Source organism: Carcharhinus amblyrhynchos, chromosome 26 (genome assembly GCF_965287045.1).
Source record: "Carcharhinus amblyrhynchos chromosome 26, sCarAmb.v2.hapA, whole genome shotgun sequence".
In the NCBI taxonomy this organism is placed as follows: Eukaryota; Metazoa; Chordata; class Chondrichthyes; order Carcharhiniformes; family Carcharhinidae; genus Carcharhinus; species Carcharhinus amblyrhynchos.
This window is the reverse complement of record NC_137349.1, coordinates 28,632,102-28,649,396: the sequence shown is the minus strand read 5'-3', so window position 1 is coordinate 28,649,396 and position 17,295 is coordinate 28,632,102. Positions and strand designations below refer to the sequence as shown.

Genomic DNA, 17,295 nt, shown 5'->3' with positions numbered 1-17,295 from the left:
TTGGTGACCAGAACTGCATGCAGTATCAAAGTGGAGTTGAGGCTAAGATAGATCAGCCATGATCGTATTGAATGGAGGAACAGGCTCAAGGGGATAAATGGCCTACTCCTGCTCCTAGTTTTTACACTTTTTAATGTGGCTTAACCAGTGTTTTAGGCAGGAAAACCTCCCAACTTAGCTAATAAAGGCAAGTATCCTGTATGCATATCATGTCCACCTTATCTATCTGTCCAGCACCTTCAGAAATCTGTTGTTACGCACACCAAAGTCTCTCCACTCTTCTACATTTGTCAGTAACCTACCACTTACTGTATCGTTTTTTTGTCTTGTCAGCTTTCCCCAAGTGTGTTACCTCACAATCCTCCAGATTAAATTCAATTTGTCACTGATCCGTCCTTTTAACCAGACCATTGATATATTTATTCAGTCTATAGCTTTTTTCATTTTTAAACATTAGAAGAATTTTTGTATCGGCTGCAAATTTCTTGATCAAACTGCTGACATTCAAATATATCACAAAAAGCAAGAGACTGAGTACTAAGCCATTTGGAATCCCACCAGAAACAACCTTCAAGTCACAAAAATACCCATTGATCAAATTCCTTTTTCTTCCTGCCTCTAAGCCAATTTTGGATTCATCTTGTCACTTTGCCCCAAGATCCCACAAGCTTTTCCTTTCATAACCAGTCTGCAATGTGAAACTGACTTTAACAAAAGCCTTATCATAGTCCATATAGACTATATCATATATAGTACCCTCATCAATGATATTAATTACAGATAACCCTCCCTTAACAAATCCTTTCCATCTTCAATTAATCTATCTTTCTAAACAAAGATTTATCCTGTCCCTCAGAATATTTTCCAATAATTTTCCCACCACCCAAGTTCGGCTGACTGGCCTGTAATTATTCAGTAATTACTTCCCTTTTTTTGCCTTTTTAAACCATGGTATAACATTTACCATCCTCTAGTCCTCTGGCATCACATTATCGTCAGAGAGGATTGGAAAATAATGGCTGGAGCCTTCACTATTTCTTTTCTTGCTTCCCATAACAGTATGTAGGGGTTTATCCACTTTCAAAATATTAAACCCCTCTGAGAGATAAGTTCATTTAATATTTGCACTCCTCCTGATGGCAATGCCTGTAATGTCTCTCCCCTTTGTGAAAATGAACGCAAAGTATTCTTTAAAAGCCATGCCAATGCCCTCCACCTAAACACATAGGTTTTTCTCATTTGCCTTACTCTTTGGTTATCTTCTTTTCTTTATGCATTTTTAAAATGTCCTTGATTGCAGAGGTAAGATGAGCTGATTTTATGAAGGAATTTATAGATAGGAATGAGGTCAAAAAATCCAATATACCAGGGTATAAGGAGCCCCTGAAGGATCCTAAGGCTTAGTGTGGGATAGAATATAGCCAGTAGAGTTTGGATGGGTTATAGTTTGTGGAAGCTGGAGCTCAAAATAACCACATGGAAAGCTTCAGGAAAATCTTGTCTAGAAGTCAAGCAACAAATCTGTGGACCTAAGTAGGGTAAAGATTGCCATTGCAGCATAGCTAGAAGCATCTGGTCTTACTGATGGGTCTGATAATCACATTTACTCGCATGGCACAACACAGACCACTACTTTAAGGGCCAAGCTCGACTTGTCTTTATATTAAGCTAATGCCTCTGGCTCCTGACCCTTGGCCTTATGCTAGCAGTAACAATGAAGATAAACTTGTTGGATTCTCTAGGGCTGAGACATCTAACGGCTTTAGTGAAAAATAAAATCAGCTTAACTGTCCCTTGGTTTAGATGATGACCTTTACTTCTGTACTTGGAGGCTGATTAGGAGCTGATAAAGAGAATGCAACTTTAATTCTAAAGATTAAATATCTTAAAAGTAGAGTTCTGGTACCCCATCAATTTACTGAACCATTATATATTTCTCAGAGTCTGAAATGGTAAACTTTCTGTTTTCAGTCTCCCCAATCTCTTGGGGGAATGTAGATAATGTTCTTCCCTTTCAACTCTTACACTTTTGGTTTCAACATTTTAGTAAGTGAGAAATGTCTTATACTGGTACGTAGGTCCAACGAGTGAGATTCCTGTGAAATCACAACATTGCCTGTCCTTCAGTTTTATTTGTATTAATGTAACATAGAAAGGGACGTAGAAAGGGACGATACAGCATGCACAGACCCCACAGCATAAAGTTAATCATGATTTTGCATCAACTGCAACCTCACTTACATCACAGGATGGCTGGTGTGGGAAGTGAAGAAAATGCTACACTGGCTCAGTAGGGATGTTTGTCCAGAGTTAGTCTCAGGCAGGTTGCAAAGGTAATATAGACTGAGCTTTATCATGTATTGGGTCTATGATGAACAGGAAACAAGTGTTTTTTGTGCGACATTGGAAAGGGAGCTTTACTACAATCAAATTGCACCTGTCCTGTGAAGCTCAATGAATATACAGGATGCTTGAAATGGGGAAATGTTTTATTCCCAGTACTCACATCCCTCATTTTGATGAATAGGACATTAACAAAAAAAATGGGCATTGCATAACTGTCACAAATAATTTATACTTAAGCTGCTACAATTAATGTGAAAATTAGAATGAGGAACCCCAAAGGTTATTTAAAATGAATTACACTAACGCAGGTTCCTCCTTGGATGATTCATTCAGTTAAATAGCTTGCCAACAATCACTGCACAAGCTCACATCTGAAGAGCTGTCTCTTGAATAACGTATCAGCAACTGATACTGGGCCCCAGGAACTGCACCCTGGTGGGAAATAGAACCTACTGGAAAGGTGGAGAGAAAACTGGGAAGGAAGGAAATTAAGGTTCAAATGAAGGAGATTAACTCGGAGTATGTACAACAAACGTGGGTAAACCCTCTGTCATAAGTTCACAAGGAAAACTGCTGCTAATGTCATCGGGTTAACTCGGCAGGTTCACTAAGGACAGTAGTATGAGTGTGATACAAGGACAAATGAGTGAACAGAGTAAAAATATTTCCCAGAACCAGCAAGGAAACACATTTTCTTTAATCCTTTCTAAATTACGGTCACAAAATGAATATTGTTCCCCAAGTAGAAAACCAGTTTCAACAGGCTCATTCTAATCTAAATCTCATATAATAAATCAAGCTAATGTGTTTAAAATGCAGTGTCTAAGCACCCTATTTGATTCTGACCGACTAAGTACTGAATCGGAAAGTATTTTTTTCACTTTGGATAGTTAATTGTTCCAAGTCACAAGCAGCATATCTCCCAGTTGGTATTGAAGGTGCAACAGCAAAGGCAGAAGATGTAGGGATGAAAAATTATGGGAATGGTACATCTGTAGAATACAAGCAGAGATAAATGAACATGATAAGTGCTAGACGTATGAAATAGCCATTCTCATTGTTACTGTTCTCTTAGAAGAAATTCTATTGAAATATATAAACCTTGAAGTGCAGCTGGTTGACTACCAGAAGCCACTTTAGAGTTGCATTTTTCAATCTTCATGATGGGACTAATCAATCGTATCTGGAGACAAATCTGCCTTTTATGAACAAAAAGGATCACATTAACATGAACGCCATGCTTCAAAGTGAATGCAGAAGTAGGGCAGTGGAGCCACCCGCCCAGGCTTAAGGCCTCTAAGGTCAGTAAAGATTGACATAGAACGTTGAAAGAACAAAAGATTCTGACATTGATGGATGAACTGCGGCGTCAGAACAGAAACAACATAAAAGCGTTGAATGAATTTTAATTAAAACATTAGACCACTACTGGAACAGTCAACATTTTCAATTTGGGTCTCTCTAGGTTTTTAGTGGCATTTGGTGAAGACCCTGAAGATTGATTTGCAAGACATTCCAGATCTGCAGCTACCACTCTGGCAAATTTTCTTTTGGTCTCTTTTTTCCTTTTGTTTACACCATTGCAAAGTTATTGAATAATTACTCTTTATATTCTTGCAGAGTTTAGAAACCAGATTAATTTAAGTTATTCCATGGCATCTGTTATTAATGTAATTGTGACTTCAGGCACCTATTACGATAGACTATTTACATATCAAGAATTGTTACCACAAGAGAACTTACCTGTTTTATCTCACCTCACCCACTAATTAGACAAAAGAAAAACTCATACGTCCATTACGACCACTGATCAGAGCATATTGCGGATTACATAGAAAAGGAAGGAATCAAAGTGGGCAAGTCCTGCATTTTATACAATTCCTTTTCATATCCTGATGACATCCCAAATGTTAAGAAGTCAATTAGAATTTTTTTGTGTAGTCAGACTTGTTTTGAAGGCAAATGTGGCAACCAGTTTGTAAGGCCCTTCAATGGCAATGAGATAAATGCCAAGTTGTTCTGATTTTTTTGTATTGTTCATAGAATCCTACAGTGCAGAAGTAGGCCATTCAGCCAGCACCGACAGCAATCCCACCCAGGCCCTATCCCCACAACCTCATGTATTTCCCTTACTAGATCCCCGTGACACTAAGGGGCAATTTAGAATGGCCAATCAATCTAACCTGCATATCTTTGGACTGTGGGAGGAAGCCGGAGCATCCAGGGGAAACCCAGCAGGCACAGAACATGCAAACTCCACACAGAGTGACCCGAGGCCAGAATCAAAGCTGGGTCCCTGATGCTGTGAGGCAGCAGTGCTAGCCACTGTGCTGCCCATTCATTATTTCAGGATAAATAAAAGATAAACAGAAAAACTCCCAATATCTTCCACAAATAGTGCCATGGGATCTTTCAAGTGAAAGGAATGGCACAACTTGGATTTAACATCTCACCCAAAAGACTGCACTTCCAATAACGCAGCACTCCCACAGTATCACATTGATGTGTTAGTCTTGATTATCTGATCCAGTTCCTGGAGCATCTTCAAATCAATTATTTTGCTAATAGGTTCATCAATCCTACATTTAATATGGGGATTGGATTTGCATGGTAATTCATTGAAGACCATGTATTTTATAAAAACTGAACTTAGCCGGAGAAGTGTGAGGTAATTCACTTTGGTAGGAATAACAGATGTGTCGAGTATAGGACTAACGGGAGGACTTTGAATAGTGTGGATGAGCAGAGGGATCTAGGTGTATGTGTACATAGATTCCTGAAAGTTGGGAATCAAGTAGATAAGGTTGTTAAGAAGGCATACGGTGTCTTGGCGTTTATTGGTAGGGGGATTGAATTTAGGAGTCGCAGCGTTATGTTGCAACCGTACACAACTCTGGTGCGGCCGCACTTGGAGTACTGTGTGCAGTTCTGGTCCCCACATTACAGGAAGGATGTGGAGGCTTTGGAGAGGGTGCAGAGGAGGTTTACCAGGATGTTGCCTGGTATGGAGGGGAGGTCCTATGAGGAGAGGCTGAGGGATTTGGGGTTGTTTTCGCTGGAAAGAAGGCGGCTAAGAGGGGATCTTATTGAAACATATAAGATGATTAGAGGTTTAGATAGGGTGGATAGTGATAGCCTTTTTCCTCTGATGGAGAAATCTAGCACGAGGGGGCATGGCTTTAAATTAAGGGGGGGTAGGTATAGGACGGATGTCAGGGGTAGGTTCTTTACCCAGAGGGTGGTGAGGGATTGGAATGCCCTGCCTGCTGCAGTTGTAAATGCGCCTAGTTTGGGGGCGTTTAAGAGATCCGTGGATAGGTTTATGGATGAAAAGGGATTGGTTTAGGTTAGTGGGTCATTGTTTTGTAACTGGTCGGTGCAACATCGTGGGCCGAAGGGCCTGTTCTGCGCTGTAATGTTCTATGTTTAACCCATGTATGATAAACACAGCACCACACACCAAAATAGCTCTCTGCAACAACAAAGCAGAGTTATATTTCTGCTGAAATGACTGATCTCAGTTGGAGCAATAGCTGCAATTAACTTCAGTACATTTGGACAAGAGTGACAGGGAAAAGATGAGCAAGCCAGAGTAGCTACTCCCATTCAAAAACTACTGCTGTGAAATATGTGTTTTGAGATTGCCAATCCTCACTGTCTAGACATGACAATGAGTAGCTGCTGCTTGTGGCAGGTAGCGCAGAATATCTAGTGTGTGAAATTAGACCACAAAAAAGGAAAGAAAAATATACCATATGCCATCCCACCTAAATAAGAATACATCTGGGACATTTTTTTGTTTAATTGCATAATTCAAGCTACAGATAAAACAGTTTTACTTCAAGAGTCAGTTTGAATAGGAAAATAAAAACATCCTAGTCTTAACCAAAATATGTTACAAATGGGTTCATATTCTGCAGAGCATCAGTTACTTGAGAATACTACAATGAAAATAATTACTCTCCAAACACTGGATCTTTGGATTTTGTTTTATATAAAGATAATAAGCCATAAATTAAATGCAGTGTTAAGATTTTACAATTGTAATTCATGCTTTGAAGGCATCAAAGCAATTTAGCCTCAGTTTATTTGCAACTACAATAATAATGCTTCTTGAAGCCATTGTTATATAACCAGGTCATAAATGGAGGGATTAATGGAGCACGTTACAAGGTCACCTTATGTGACTGGGGTTTCTGAAATGAACTAGTTTATGATCAGAGATTTTTTGCTGTTAATGCAGAGTGAAGGGTGATGGAAATTAATGGTGGGATCAATGCATGGATCAGACCTGTTCTGTGGCAGGACTTCAGAACTTTCTGCAATTATCAGAATGTCACCATAATATTTCCACACAGCAACATTAGTTTATTTGGCTTCAATTAAATGGAAATTGTAGTTTGGGTGACCCTCCGAGAAAATCTTGCTAATGTTTACTGATTTGTCAGGGAAATCTTGTCTGTAGCCAGTACGATTCAATAAACATGGTCACAAAACACAAAAGAATTGTTAACCCCAGACTTTAGAATGGAAGACATGCTGAGCTATGAGAAAGCAGAGGTTATGAGAGTTCAGAGGCAGTATCTATCAAGATTTGGTGAGTAGAGGTTAACCAAGATTTTATGTAATCTCTCTGGCATTTCTAAACTAAATATTTTAACCAGCATTTGCTAATAGTGTGATCTTTGCAATATAGCGTACACAGATAACTACAGATAATCACGTAAGTTTCTCATCTAGTCTGGAATATATATAAAGTTACATTTCATAACTTCAAAGTTGGGCTGTTTGTCCAAGCATAAGTGAATAATCTACGTGCAGAAACAAAACTATTTCGCTGTCCCAATTACTTGATGGTCCCGCATGTTAACTTTCTGTGATTCATGTACAAGGTCACTCGCATTCCACTAAATGTCAACATTTCCTGGTGTCTCACCATTTCAGAAATATTCTGCTTCTTCATTTTTCCTACCAAAATGCATAATTACACACTTTGCCTGATTGTGTCTAATCAGCCATGTCCTATCCTCTTCGTCCAATTGTATCCCTCTGCACTCTCTTCGCGCCATTCTGTTTACTTTGTCATCTAATGTTGTATCATCTGCAACTGGATACATTACACTCAGTCTCCTCTTGTAAGACTTTAACACTGACAGGAGACAACTCAAGTGTAAGTACTGATCCTTGTGGTAACTCACTAGCTCAAATCTGAGAACCCAAAAATGGTCCCACATTTCTATTCTCTTAATCGGTAAAATAACAAATCCCCAATCCATACAAATATATTACCCCAGTCCCATGAGTCTTAATTTCGAGTAATAACCTCATATGGCATTTTCACAAGCGCTTTTGAAAATCTATAAGAAATAGAAAGAGTAGGCTATTCAGCCCTGGAGCCTGCTTCACCATTCAATAAAATCATGGCTGATCTGATTTTGGCTTGACGCCTCTTTCCTGCCTCCTCCTTATAACCAACCCTTGCTTTCTTGGTCAAACAAAAATATGTCTATAAAAATCCAATAACTTTTATTACATTGTGCTTTAATTTCTCTTGGGGTTGCTTCTGAGGTAGAACAGCAGCTTTCTGTTCAAATCAGGCTTTCACACACTACTGCTGGGAGTATAACAGCGATTTCAGTTGTTGACTGATAGCTTATTAAAAAGTTCTCCTGCACAGGTTTCAGTATCTCCTTAAATATGTTTTTCCCATTTGATCTCTCCCTTATCTGACTTACTTTCTTCAGAATTGCACTCTCCCAGATTTAAATACCTTCATCCCTCTATTTTAGCTTTGAGTTTAAAGTAAATTCCCTTCATCCACCTTCCCTGTGACATCTCTCCTTGCAGTTCTTCCTTTGAGTTCTTGACAACCTATTCATGTTCTATATCCATCACTAAATTGCTTTAAGTAAACACCTGTTTACAGTGTTGTAAGGCTCATTAACATATGACACTAACACTATCTAATACTGGTTAGATTTACAGTCACTCTGTTCTTGCCTTAATTACCTTACTTACATATTCCCACAGTTTAAGTTAGTATGACCAGAACATAACCAGAAAGTATATCAACTTCTTGGATTTCCCTGATAGTTTCATGACAATGTTCATAACAGAACAAGAGTCAGCACTCTTTGAAAGCAAATAATAAGGATAAGTTATAGGCTGGGGGGGTTGGGAAAATAATACATCAAAATGGAAGACAGAGTTCATGATCTGAAGTTAAATCAAGTTCAGAGGCTGTAAAGTGCCTAATCAGAAGATGAAGAGCTATTCCTACAATTTGCTTTGGGCTTCACTGGAATGTTGTAGCAGCTCAAGGACAAAAAGGTGGGCATGACAGCAAGACAGTAAATTGAAATGGCAAGCGACAGGAGAGCTGGGTCAGGCTTGCGGACGGAGTGAAGGTGTTCTATCGTTACCACTCCTCTTTTCTCATGTCCATAACATCTTTAACAAATCTCTCCTGAGCTCCCACCGATCCCTAACTTTGTATTTTGCTCGACCTGCCCCACTCACTCTTCAACAGTATCAAACCCACCACATTGCAAACTCTCTTCAACTCTGTAGAGCCAGACAGGTTCAAAGCATTAACACTGTTTTCCTCTTCACAGATGCGGCCAGATGTGCTGAGTTTTTTGCAGCATTTTCCTGTTAGTATTTTCAGGATTTTGCTTTTTCATTTGGGCCCTAACTTCTCAAAGGACATCATTTCCAGATCTACCTATATTGTTGGTTTCTACATGGACCAGGACAACTAAATCCTCCCCTTTCCAGTCCCAAGTGCTTTAGAGAAAGAGATGCCTTTGACCCAGGCAACACAATCATTGCAACTCCCAATCATAGCCACAGAAAACAGTATAGATTCCTCTGACTGTAATGCCCTCGATCACAACACCAAGGTTTTACATGGTTATACAGTTGGGACAGGAGGAAAATGCTTGTTTCACCTGCTCTTGACAGCTGGATTTCCCAGACGTGAACTTATGAATTGAAATGCTCTTAAGGCAAAGGCATGCAGCCTCCTTAAAAGGTTTCAATAATTGACCCACCACTTCACCTGAAATGGTCACCTGCCTCTTGTCCTTCCTCTGTTTGAATGGCTGGGTTTGAGGTGGATTGGGATCTTGCTTTAGATTTTTTTTCCATTTTAACTTCCTAAATGAACCAAAGGCACTCATTTTTGGAGGGTAAAATTACCCCCCATTTCTTTCTCCAATAGGTGTTCTATGCAGCCCTGAATACAAGGCAGTGTTTAGTGACACTCAGCTCTGCAGCTTCCCTCTGGGCTCCTCACAATTGCTTCCCAGCTTAGTAATGTTTTAGTCCATTTGCAAACTTTATTGAGCCAAAATAGATTTTCCTCATTAAAAATATATGTTGAAGACACAATGTATTATAGCAAATGTGCATTGCTCCATAAATTTATTGGTGATGATGAGGAGCTTACAATAACATCACTAATAAAGTCAATTCATTTCAAAAGTGCAAAAATAAGAAAACAGATAAAATAATTTATTTCTGCAAAAACTGCAACATTTGATTGTTAAAATCTGCAGAGATAGAACTGTGCACTCTGGAAATGGATTCCATGCTGTATTCTCTCTATCCCTTGTTGAATTTCTGATTCTGAATGGGATTTATTTCATGGATATTTATCAGGTACTGATTCCTTACCCAAGTGACTAGACAGAGAATATTTAGGTTATTCAACTACGCACAACATTGAAGTCTAGCTTGAACCAACTCTCAGGCACTGCCCACACAGAGTCACTTCCAAAAGAGGTTACATTATAGTGGTCAGAAACAAAAATGTTACTGAATACCTCCGCCCTCCCCAGCAGTTCATTGAACTAGGGATGCCTAGGCAACTAAAGCACCATCATCACTACCTCAATGAGCTAAATGAGCAGTGACCTTGGATGGAACCTGGGACTTTCCTGATCCGAATGATACAATTCCATGCCAAGCTCATTTACACTTCAAAATTATCACAACAGAATTTGTTTCCATGAAGTATTGGAAGCAAGCAGCCATGGAGCTGTGAGAGCGCTTCAGATTATCAGGGAAAACAAAATAGAAATGAAATCTCAGGTGAATAATGGTAGTCGAACATCAGAGTTAAGGAAGACAGGATCAGTAAAGACGACTTGAGAGAATTTAGAAAATGGTTAAGCCAACATGTGCAGAGCTGCTCTCTCTTCCCAATAAAAAAACATAAAAAGTACACTGCTTATCCATCCTTTCAAAAGTCTCAACCTTTCTTTTTGCCTCCCCTGCCAAAGTCTGTCCCTTGCTTAACAAATTCAACCTCCTCAGGATGACTTGTTACTCAGTGGCATGCCCTGTCTGTAAGTGAGTCTCCTCTACAATAATATCCAATTGGGAACAAGAGGGCCAGCTATGCAACGTAGCCTTTCCTGACTGTTGGTGTCACATCTACCACTTTTAGCTATTTCGTAGACTCCATTTAACCTGGGTTATTACTCCTGTACACTTAAATCTTCTTGCACAATGCATTCAGGTATAGGTGCACAATGCATCAAAACAGACCAACCACACAAAACAAATCAGATGCATTGCTTTCGATACCCAAAGAAGTTTTTAAAAATTTACATTCCTGATGTATTCCCAATGTATATGTGAACAAACTTAACTGACAGCATGAAAATTTGAATTAGGATAAAAATCTCAATTTAGTACTCAACACTAAATGATTATAGGTCCTTAAGGTTGCTTTGTAAAAAGTCAAATCTTAGGAAGAGCAATCAGCTGTAAAATACAATCTCATAAGCTTTGTTAAATATCAAATAATTGAACAAAATCATCCCTTGAAAACAAGAGTCCCTTGAAGGGGCATATTTAATCATTCAGCCATCAGATTACTGATTAGTTTAATACATTCCACAAATTACATCGCTCCAGACCTTCCCACTGCTATTGCCGAAATTACATTTCCCCATTTTATCAGTTAAGAAGCCAATGGAGCTATTTGTGATGAGGAAAGAACTGTCAGCTGGAAGCTAATCATTTTGTCAAAATTTAATTTTATATCACACCTTTTAAGACAAAAATACTGTGATCAAAATACTGCACAGTAATCTACATAAAACAATACCCTTGGTAACAAAAGGGGAGTTAGAAAAAGTACAAGCTGTTTTACAGCTTGTCAGTTTCCTCCCTCTCTCATGAAGGTGCTGACTCTGACAGGCTATGGGTTGTGTGCTTCAGCCGCGTTCTTCAAGTACCATTCGTCCCCCAAAAGCCAAGAAAGTATCTGGCAGCTATTAACTGTAAACAACTAGCCAAGTCCAACCCAACCCTGATTCAACGTTAATATGGAGACACATTACAGCAAGAGGCCACTTGATTCTAATCAGGAACAGTAACTGTCTGTTTATTCTCTCATTTGTTCTCAAGAGAATGCCAGTGCCGTAACTGAGATCAACTAAATTAGCTGAACCAATGCACCGCATCTCTCTGACTTATGCCTACACGGCTTGTCAAAACTAGCTGTCAAACTATAGCATTCTCCAATTGTGTCCTTCGATGTCAGAATTGTACTTCACTCATGGGTTGATTTGTCCTTCTCAATTTCACAAATGATAGTTTGGAAAATGCCATCATCCCACTGGTGTAAAAGGGATACCACATTGAGGATGCTTTCTGTAACCTGTGTCAAAGTTAAAATAATCCAGTAGAGATGTAAGGAGTGAGAAATAACAAGTCATCACCAAGTAGCAGAGACAAGAACTAAAAACAAGAATCCAACATAAAGAGGAGCAGGCAGCATCCATTGTTTATTCCTCTGAAGGAATTCTGTTTTTAACATGACACCTGAAATATTCTCTGTCTGTTTCCCTGCCTACACATGGTCACAAAGCTTTATGACACAAAAATGCATTTGGACATTCCTGGCTTTCATTTGTGAAACCATTGAGGGAAGTAATGATGACACGTCACATCAGAGAATAACATCTCCATGTAGGGTTAGTGGCACCAGTTAAAGGAGCGCTAAGAGTTGCCTCCATGCTAATTATTTGAAATTAATGGTACAGAATTATGCCACACCACGTCATTAAAGACGCATTAAAGAATGCTCAATGGAGTGAGAAGGTTTTCACACAAAAAGTGGTGGGTTGAAGTTACCAGAAGAGCACAATTTTAATCATGAACACACTTCTGTGCAGCAATCACTGCATGATGATCAGGATTAAGAACCACGACTGATATTTTTTTTCCTTCCTTCAAAACTTTGGTCGTGGAAGCCTGTGCTCCCCTGGTGTTCAACTAGTTTACTAACACATTTAGCCAATTCCATTTCCAGAGAGTACACACAAAAGTGCAACAACTCAGCATGATCCAAACCATTAGACATTTATTCTGCAGCTGAATGGCAGTTAAAAACGCAGGATATGTCATCTGGGATTATGTAACAATTGGTTCACACATAAACGATTAGTGCTGCCCTGTTTATCCGAAATAAGGCATGAGATTTGATGAAATGAACTGAACATTAGAAGCAAGAATAACAGGGAGCATTTCATATTTGGCCCAGATTTATTCGTTTGGCGACAGTTAAGATTCTACTCAACAGAAGTGAGACAATGGAATTACACAAATAGCGTGTTGGAACAAGCTCCCCTGCAAAAATGCATAAATAATGCCACACGGTAAGTGTATCTGAAGCTCTCAAACGTCCCCAAGCACCTGTATGTAACAGACATTCTAGCCTTACCTTTATGATTAATTGTTCGCAGGCACTGCTTGCTTTGAACGTCCCACAGTCTCACTGTCTCATCGTGTGACCCTGAAATGAGCAAAGTGCCATCCATGGAGACCGACAAACAAGTCACCTGATTTCTAAAAAAAAACAAAGTTCCCAATTTAAATTCAACAGCGAGTAAATACAGAATTCGAATAATTCCACCCCCCCCCCACCCCCACCACCTCTCCTATCACTATTTTCCTTCCTCTCCTGCCCTTGAAACATAAGGAGGCACGTAAGGGGGGACGGGTGCAGGTGTAGAGGAGACAGAGGGTAAGGAATAAACACGGAAGTAAATTTGTAACCCATTATCCCAAGGTAGGCGTGGTGCTACATTTTGACCACCAAATACAGAAACCACATGAACTGATCTGAATGGGAAGGAAACATGAATACAGCCAGTTTCCCATGCAAGTGGCAAACTGAAAACCTGTTCCTGAGCTAGAATCATAGAATCCCTGCAGCGTACAAGGAGACCATTCGGCCCACTGAGTCTGCACCAACAAAGCATCTTACCCAGGCCCAATTCCCATAACCTCTCATATTTACTCCACTGATTCCCCTAACCTATACATCTTGAAACACTAAGGGGCAATTTAGCATGGCCTACCAACCTACCCTGCACATCATTGGACGTAGAAGGAAGCCAGAGCACCTGGAGGAAACCCACGCAGACATGGAAAGAATGTGCAAACTGCACACCCAAGGCCAGAATCGAATCCAGGTCCCTAGAGCTGTGAAGTAATGGTGCTAACCAATGGTAGAGGGGACAGAGAGAAGTGGAATGCAAACAGGAGAAAAGGGGGAGTAGAGAAGAGAGAAATGCAGCACAGGAATAGACCCTTTGGCCCTCCAAGCCTTTGCCAATCGTGATGCCCTAACTAAACTGAAAAAACTTCTGCCCTTACTTGGCCCATATCCCTCTATTTCCCCCCCCGCCATTCATGTGCCTATGCAGATGCCTCTTAAATGTTACTGATGTGCCTGCTTCCACAATCTCCTCTGGTAGCATGTTCCAGGCACCCACCACTTTTTGTATGAAACATTTTCCCTGTACATCCCTCTTAAACTTTTCCCCCTCACCTTGAGCCTGTGCTCCCTTGTAATTGACACTTCCACTATTGGAAAAAGCTGCTGACTATCCACCCTGTCTAATAATTCTGTCGACCTCTATCAGGCTCCCATCAGCCTCTGTCTTTCTGGTAAAAAAACAGTCCTAGTTTATTCAACCTCCCCTCATAGTCAACAAGCTCGAGTCAAGGCAACATCCTGGCAAGCTTTCTTTATAACCTCTCCAAAGCTTCCACGTCCTTCTGATAGTGTGGCAACCAGAACTGCAATATTCCAAATGCAGCCTAACCAAGATTTTATATAGCTGCAACACAATTTCCCAACTTTTGTACTCAATGGCCTGGCTGATAAGGCAAGCATGCCTTACGCTTTCACTTGTGTTGCCACTTTTAGGGGACTGTAGACCTGCACACCCAGATCCCTCTGTGTGTTAATGTCCCTAAGGCTTCTGCCATTTGCAGTATAATTCACACCTAAATTTGATCCCCCAAAAACGCATCATCGTGCATTTGTCCAGATTAAGATTCCATCATCTAAGTGGCGGGAGTGGCAGCAAGGTCAAAGAGGAAGGGGCAGCAAGGTCAAAGAGGAAGGGGCAAAGAAAGTGCCTATGGAGAGAGAGATTTTCAAGTGAGTTGGAGGTCCTGGTTACTGGAGGAGATGTAGAAATTTGGATCCTATTTTAACTGCTGCATCTTTAGAAAGTCAATTTTACCTGATTCAAAGTTAGCATGTTCAACCATAAGACCACAGGATATAGGAGAAGAATTATGCCATTTGGCATATCGAGTCTGCTCCGCCATTCAATAATTGCCGATAAACCTCTCAATCCCACTCTTCTGCCTTATGCCCGTAAATTTTGATGCCCTTACTAATCAAGAACCTATCTCTGTCTTAAATACACTCAATGACACCCCCCCCCCACCCCCCACACACAGCCTTCTGTGGCAATGAATTCCATTCCCTACAGCTGAAAGAAATTGCTCCTCATCCCAATGCTCAATGCCCTTTTGAAAAAATAATTTTACACCAAAACAGGCTAGAATATATATTAGCATTTCACTTGGCAAGCCTGTAGCATTTTAGCAGTGACAGTTAATGGGAAGAACTACAAGACTGATGTGTTATGTATGACATTGCTGCACAGTGGTGTAGATAATGAGCAAGTAACATGCAATTGCACCTGAAGTCCTATTTAAAGGTCAGAGTCATAACTTGGGACAGTGCATTTGGGTCAGATACCAGAGGGTTGATTAAAGATGCTGGCCTCCTGAATGCAATGAAGCTACTGCACTTTACGAGAAAAGGTTAACAAGCTGATCTCAATTAAATAAGTTTAGAAGATTAAGAGGTGATCTGATTGAAACTTGTCAGAGTCTGAGAGAACTTGACAGGTAGATGCCGAGAGGATGTTTTCCCTCATGGGGAAATCCCAAACTAGGGTACAGAGTTTCAAAAGAACAGGTCTCCCATTCAAGATGGAGACAAGGGTGAATTTCTTCTCAGCTGTCAGTCTTTGAATTCTCATCCTCAAAGAGCATGCAGGCTAGACCACTGACTACATTCAAGGCTGAGTTATACAGATTTTTGAGTGGAAGGGAGTTAAGGTTTTGGGGGGTTTGGCAAACAGGAAAATGAAGTTAAGGACAATCAGCTTAACTGTGATTTTATTGAATGGAAGAACAAGCTCAAGGAGCCAAAAGGTCTACTCCTGCTCTTGTATTTGTATTTTTACATTAACATTACAAGTGCCAGTCTGGCTCAGTTGTTTGCATCAATCCTGAATCAGGAAGTTTTGGGTTAGAGCCCCATTTCAGAATTTCAGCATAGTTTTGGGTGATACGCTCGTGTAGAAATGCCAGAGATTCTGTCCTTCACGAGATATTAAACCTGTCTTCTTTCTCTGATGTTTCTGGTGGATGTTACATGGCAACAATTAAAAAGAACTAACAAGTTCACTCGATGTTATAGTCAACAATCCTCCTCAATTAACATCAAAAACTGATTACCGTCAATCATCTATTACTGAATGCAAAAAGCATGGTGTTTCCCTAATGGAATGTTTTGTAGCACTTCAAAATAATTCAATAAATCTGAGGGGATATGATCAGTTGACATGTAAATTCAAACTTTACCTCTTGCGCCATAAAACCTGCACTGAGAAAAGATCCCTTTTCTCTGGATCTCCCTAGTTGCCACTAGTGTTAATAGGCAGTAAACACACTACTGCATCATCACGCACAATGTAATTACTGTTGCACTCAATGTTTTATGTGCAACTCAAAACAGGACAGCACCCTATGCCTGAACTTCTCTTTTTTCACTGCTTTGATTCACAATTTAAAAGCAAATTTGGGAGTACTGCACCACACATGAAGAAGAATGGTACAAGACACATTTGGGTCGGACCCTGGCATCTATGAACTGCACCAAAGCGAGGATCAGTGTATTCAGTTAGAGACAGAATTGGGTGATGCAGCAGCGAACAAAAGAATAACAAAACTATGCAAGCTAATGCTGCTTCATATCAAATGCTGTTCTGTACTCCAGAGGAACTTGTTAAATGTAGAATGTATTGTCACTATAGTGAAGATTCATGATCAGCATTAGTAATGTAATAAAGCAAGGCATCAGAGGGCAACCAGAGGAGTAGAGATGGGAGACTAGACATTTAGTCACGCCTCCTAACGATGATTGAAGTAGATACATTTTCAGAGTTTTGTATCACTTCCCAGCTGGAGGTGGTTCCGGGCAACAATTTGTTGGACATGCAGTTTATTTCCAGATGTGAAAACGCTTTATAAAGGCCACTTTCCAGAACATTCTGTAGGTTGTAAGGCAGCAAATGTATTTTCTTAATACCTCGGCAAGTTTGCAAACTCAAGTTGAAAATAAAAAAGTCAACTTGTCAAAGGTACCTTTGCTGTAGGCTATCCCGTAAGTAAGTGTAGAAAAATGGATAACACCCATACCGTGATTCCAATTTCCACGCTTCAAAATGCAACAATGGGTAAACAACAATTTATAATTTTTACACCAAGCTTTGTTCTTTTTAAGAAAATAGTGGAATCTGGTTATTAGGACATGTCGGAATTCAAGTAGAATTTTCA

At 40.0% G+C, this 17,295-nt stretch overlaps 1 protein-coding gene across 1 annotated transcript in view; it reads right to left on the bottom strand.

Annotated features, from left to right (window-relative positions):
* Positions 1-17,295, bottom strand: part of wdr18 (WD repeat domain 18) — a 197,747-nt gene that overhangs the window by 53,968 nt on the left and 126,484 nt on the right. Inside the window, exon 7 of the mRNA XM_080213058.1 lies at positions 13,085-13,209. Within this exon, the coding sequence (XP_080069184.1) occupies positions 13,085-13,209 (125 nt within the window). The remainder of the gene's footprint in view (positions 1-13,084; positions 13,210-17,295) is intronic.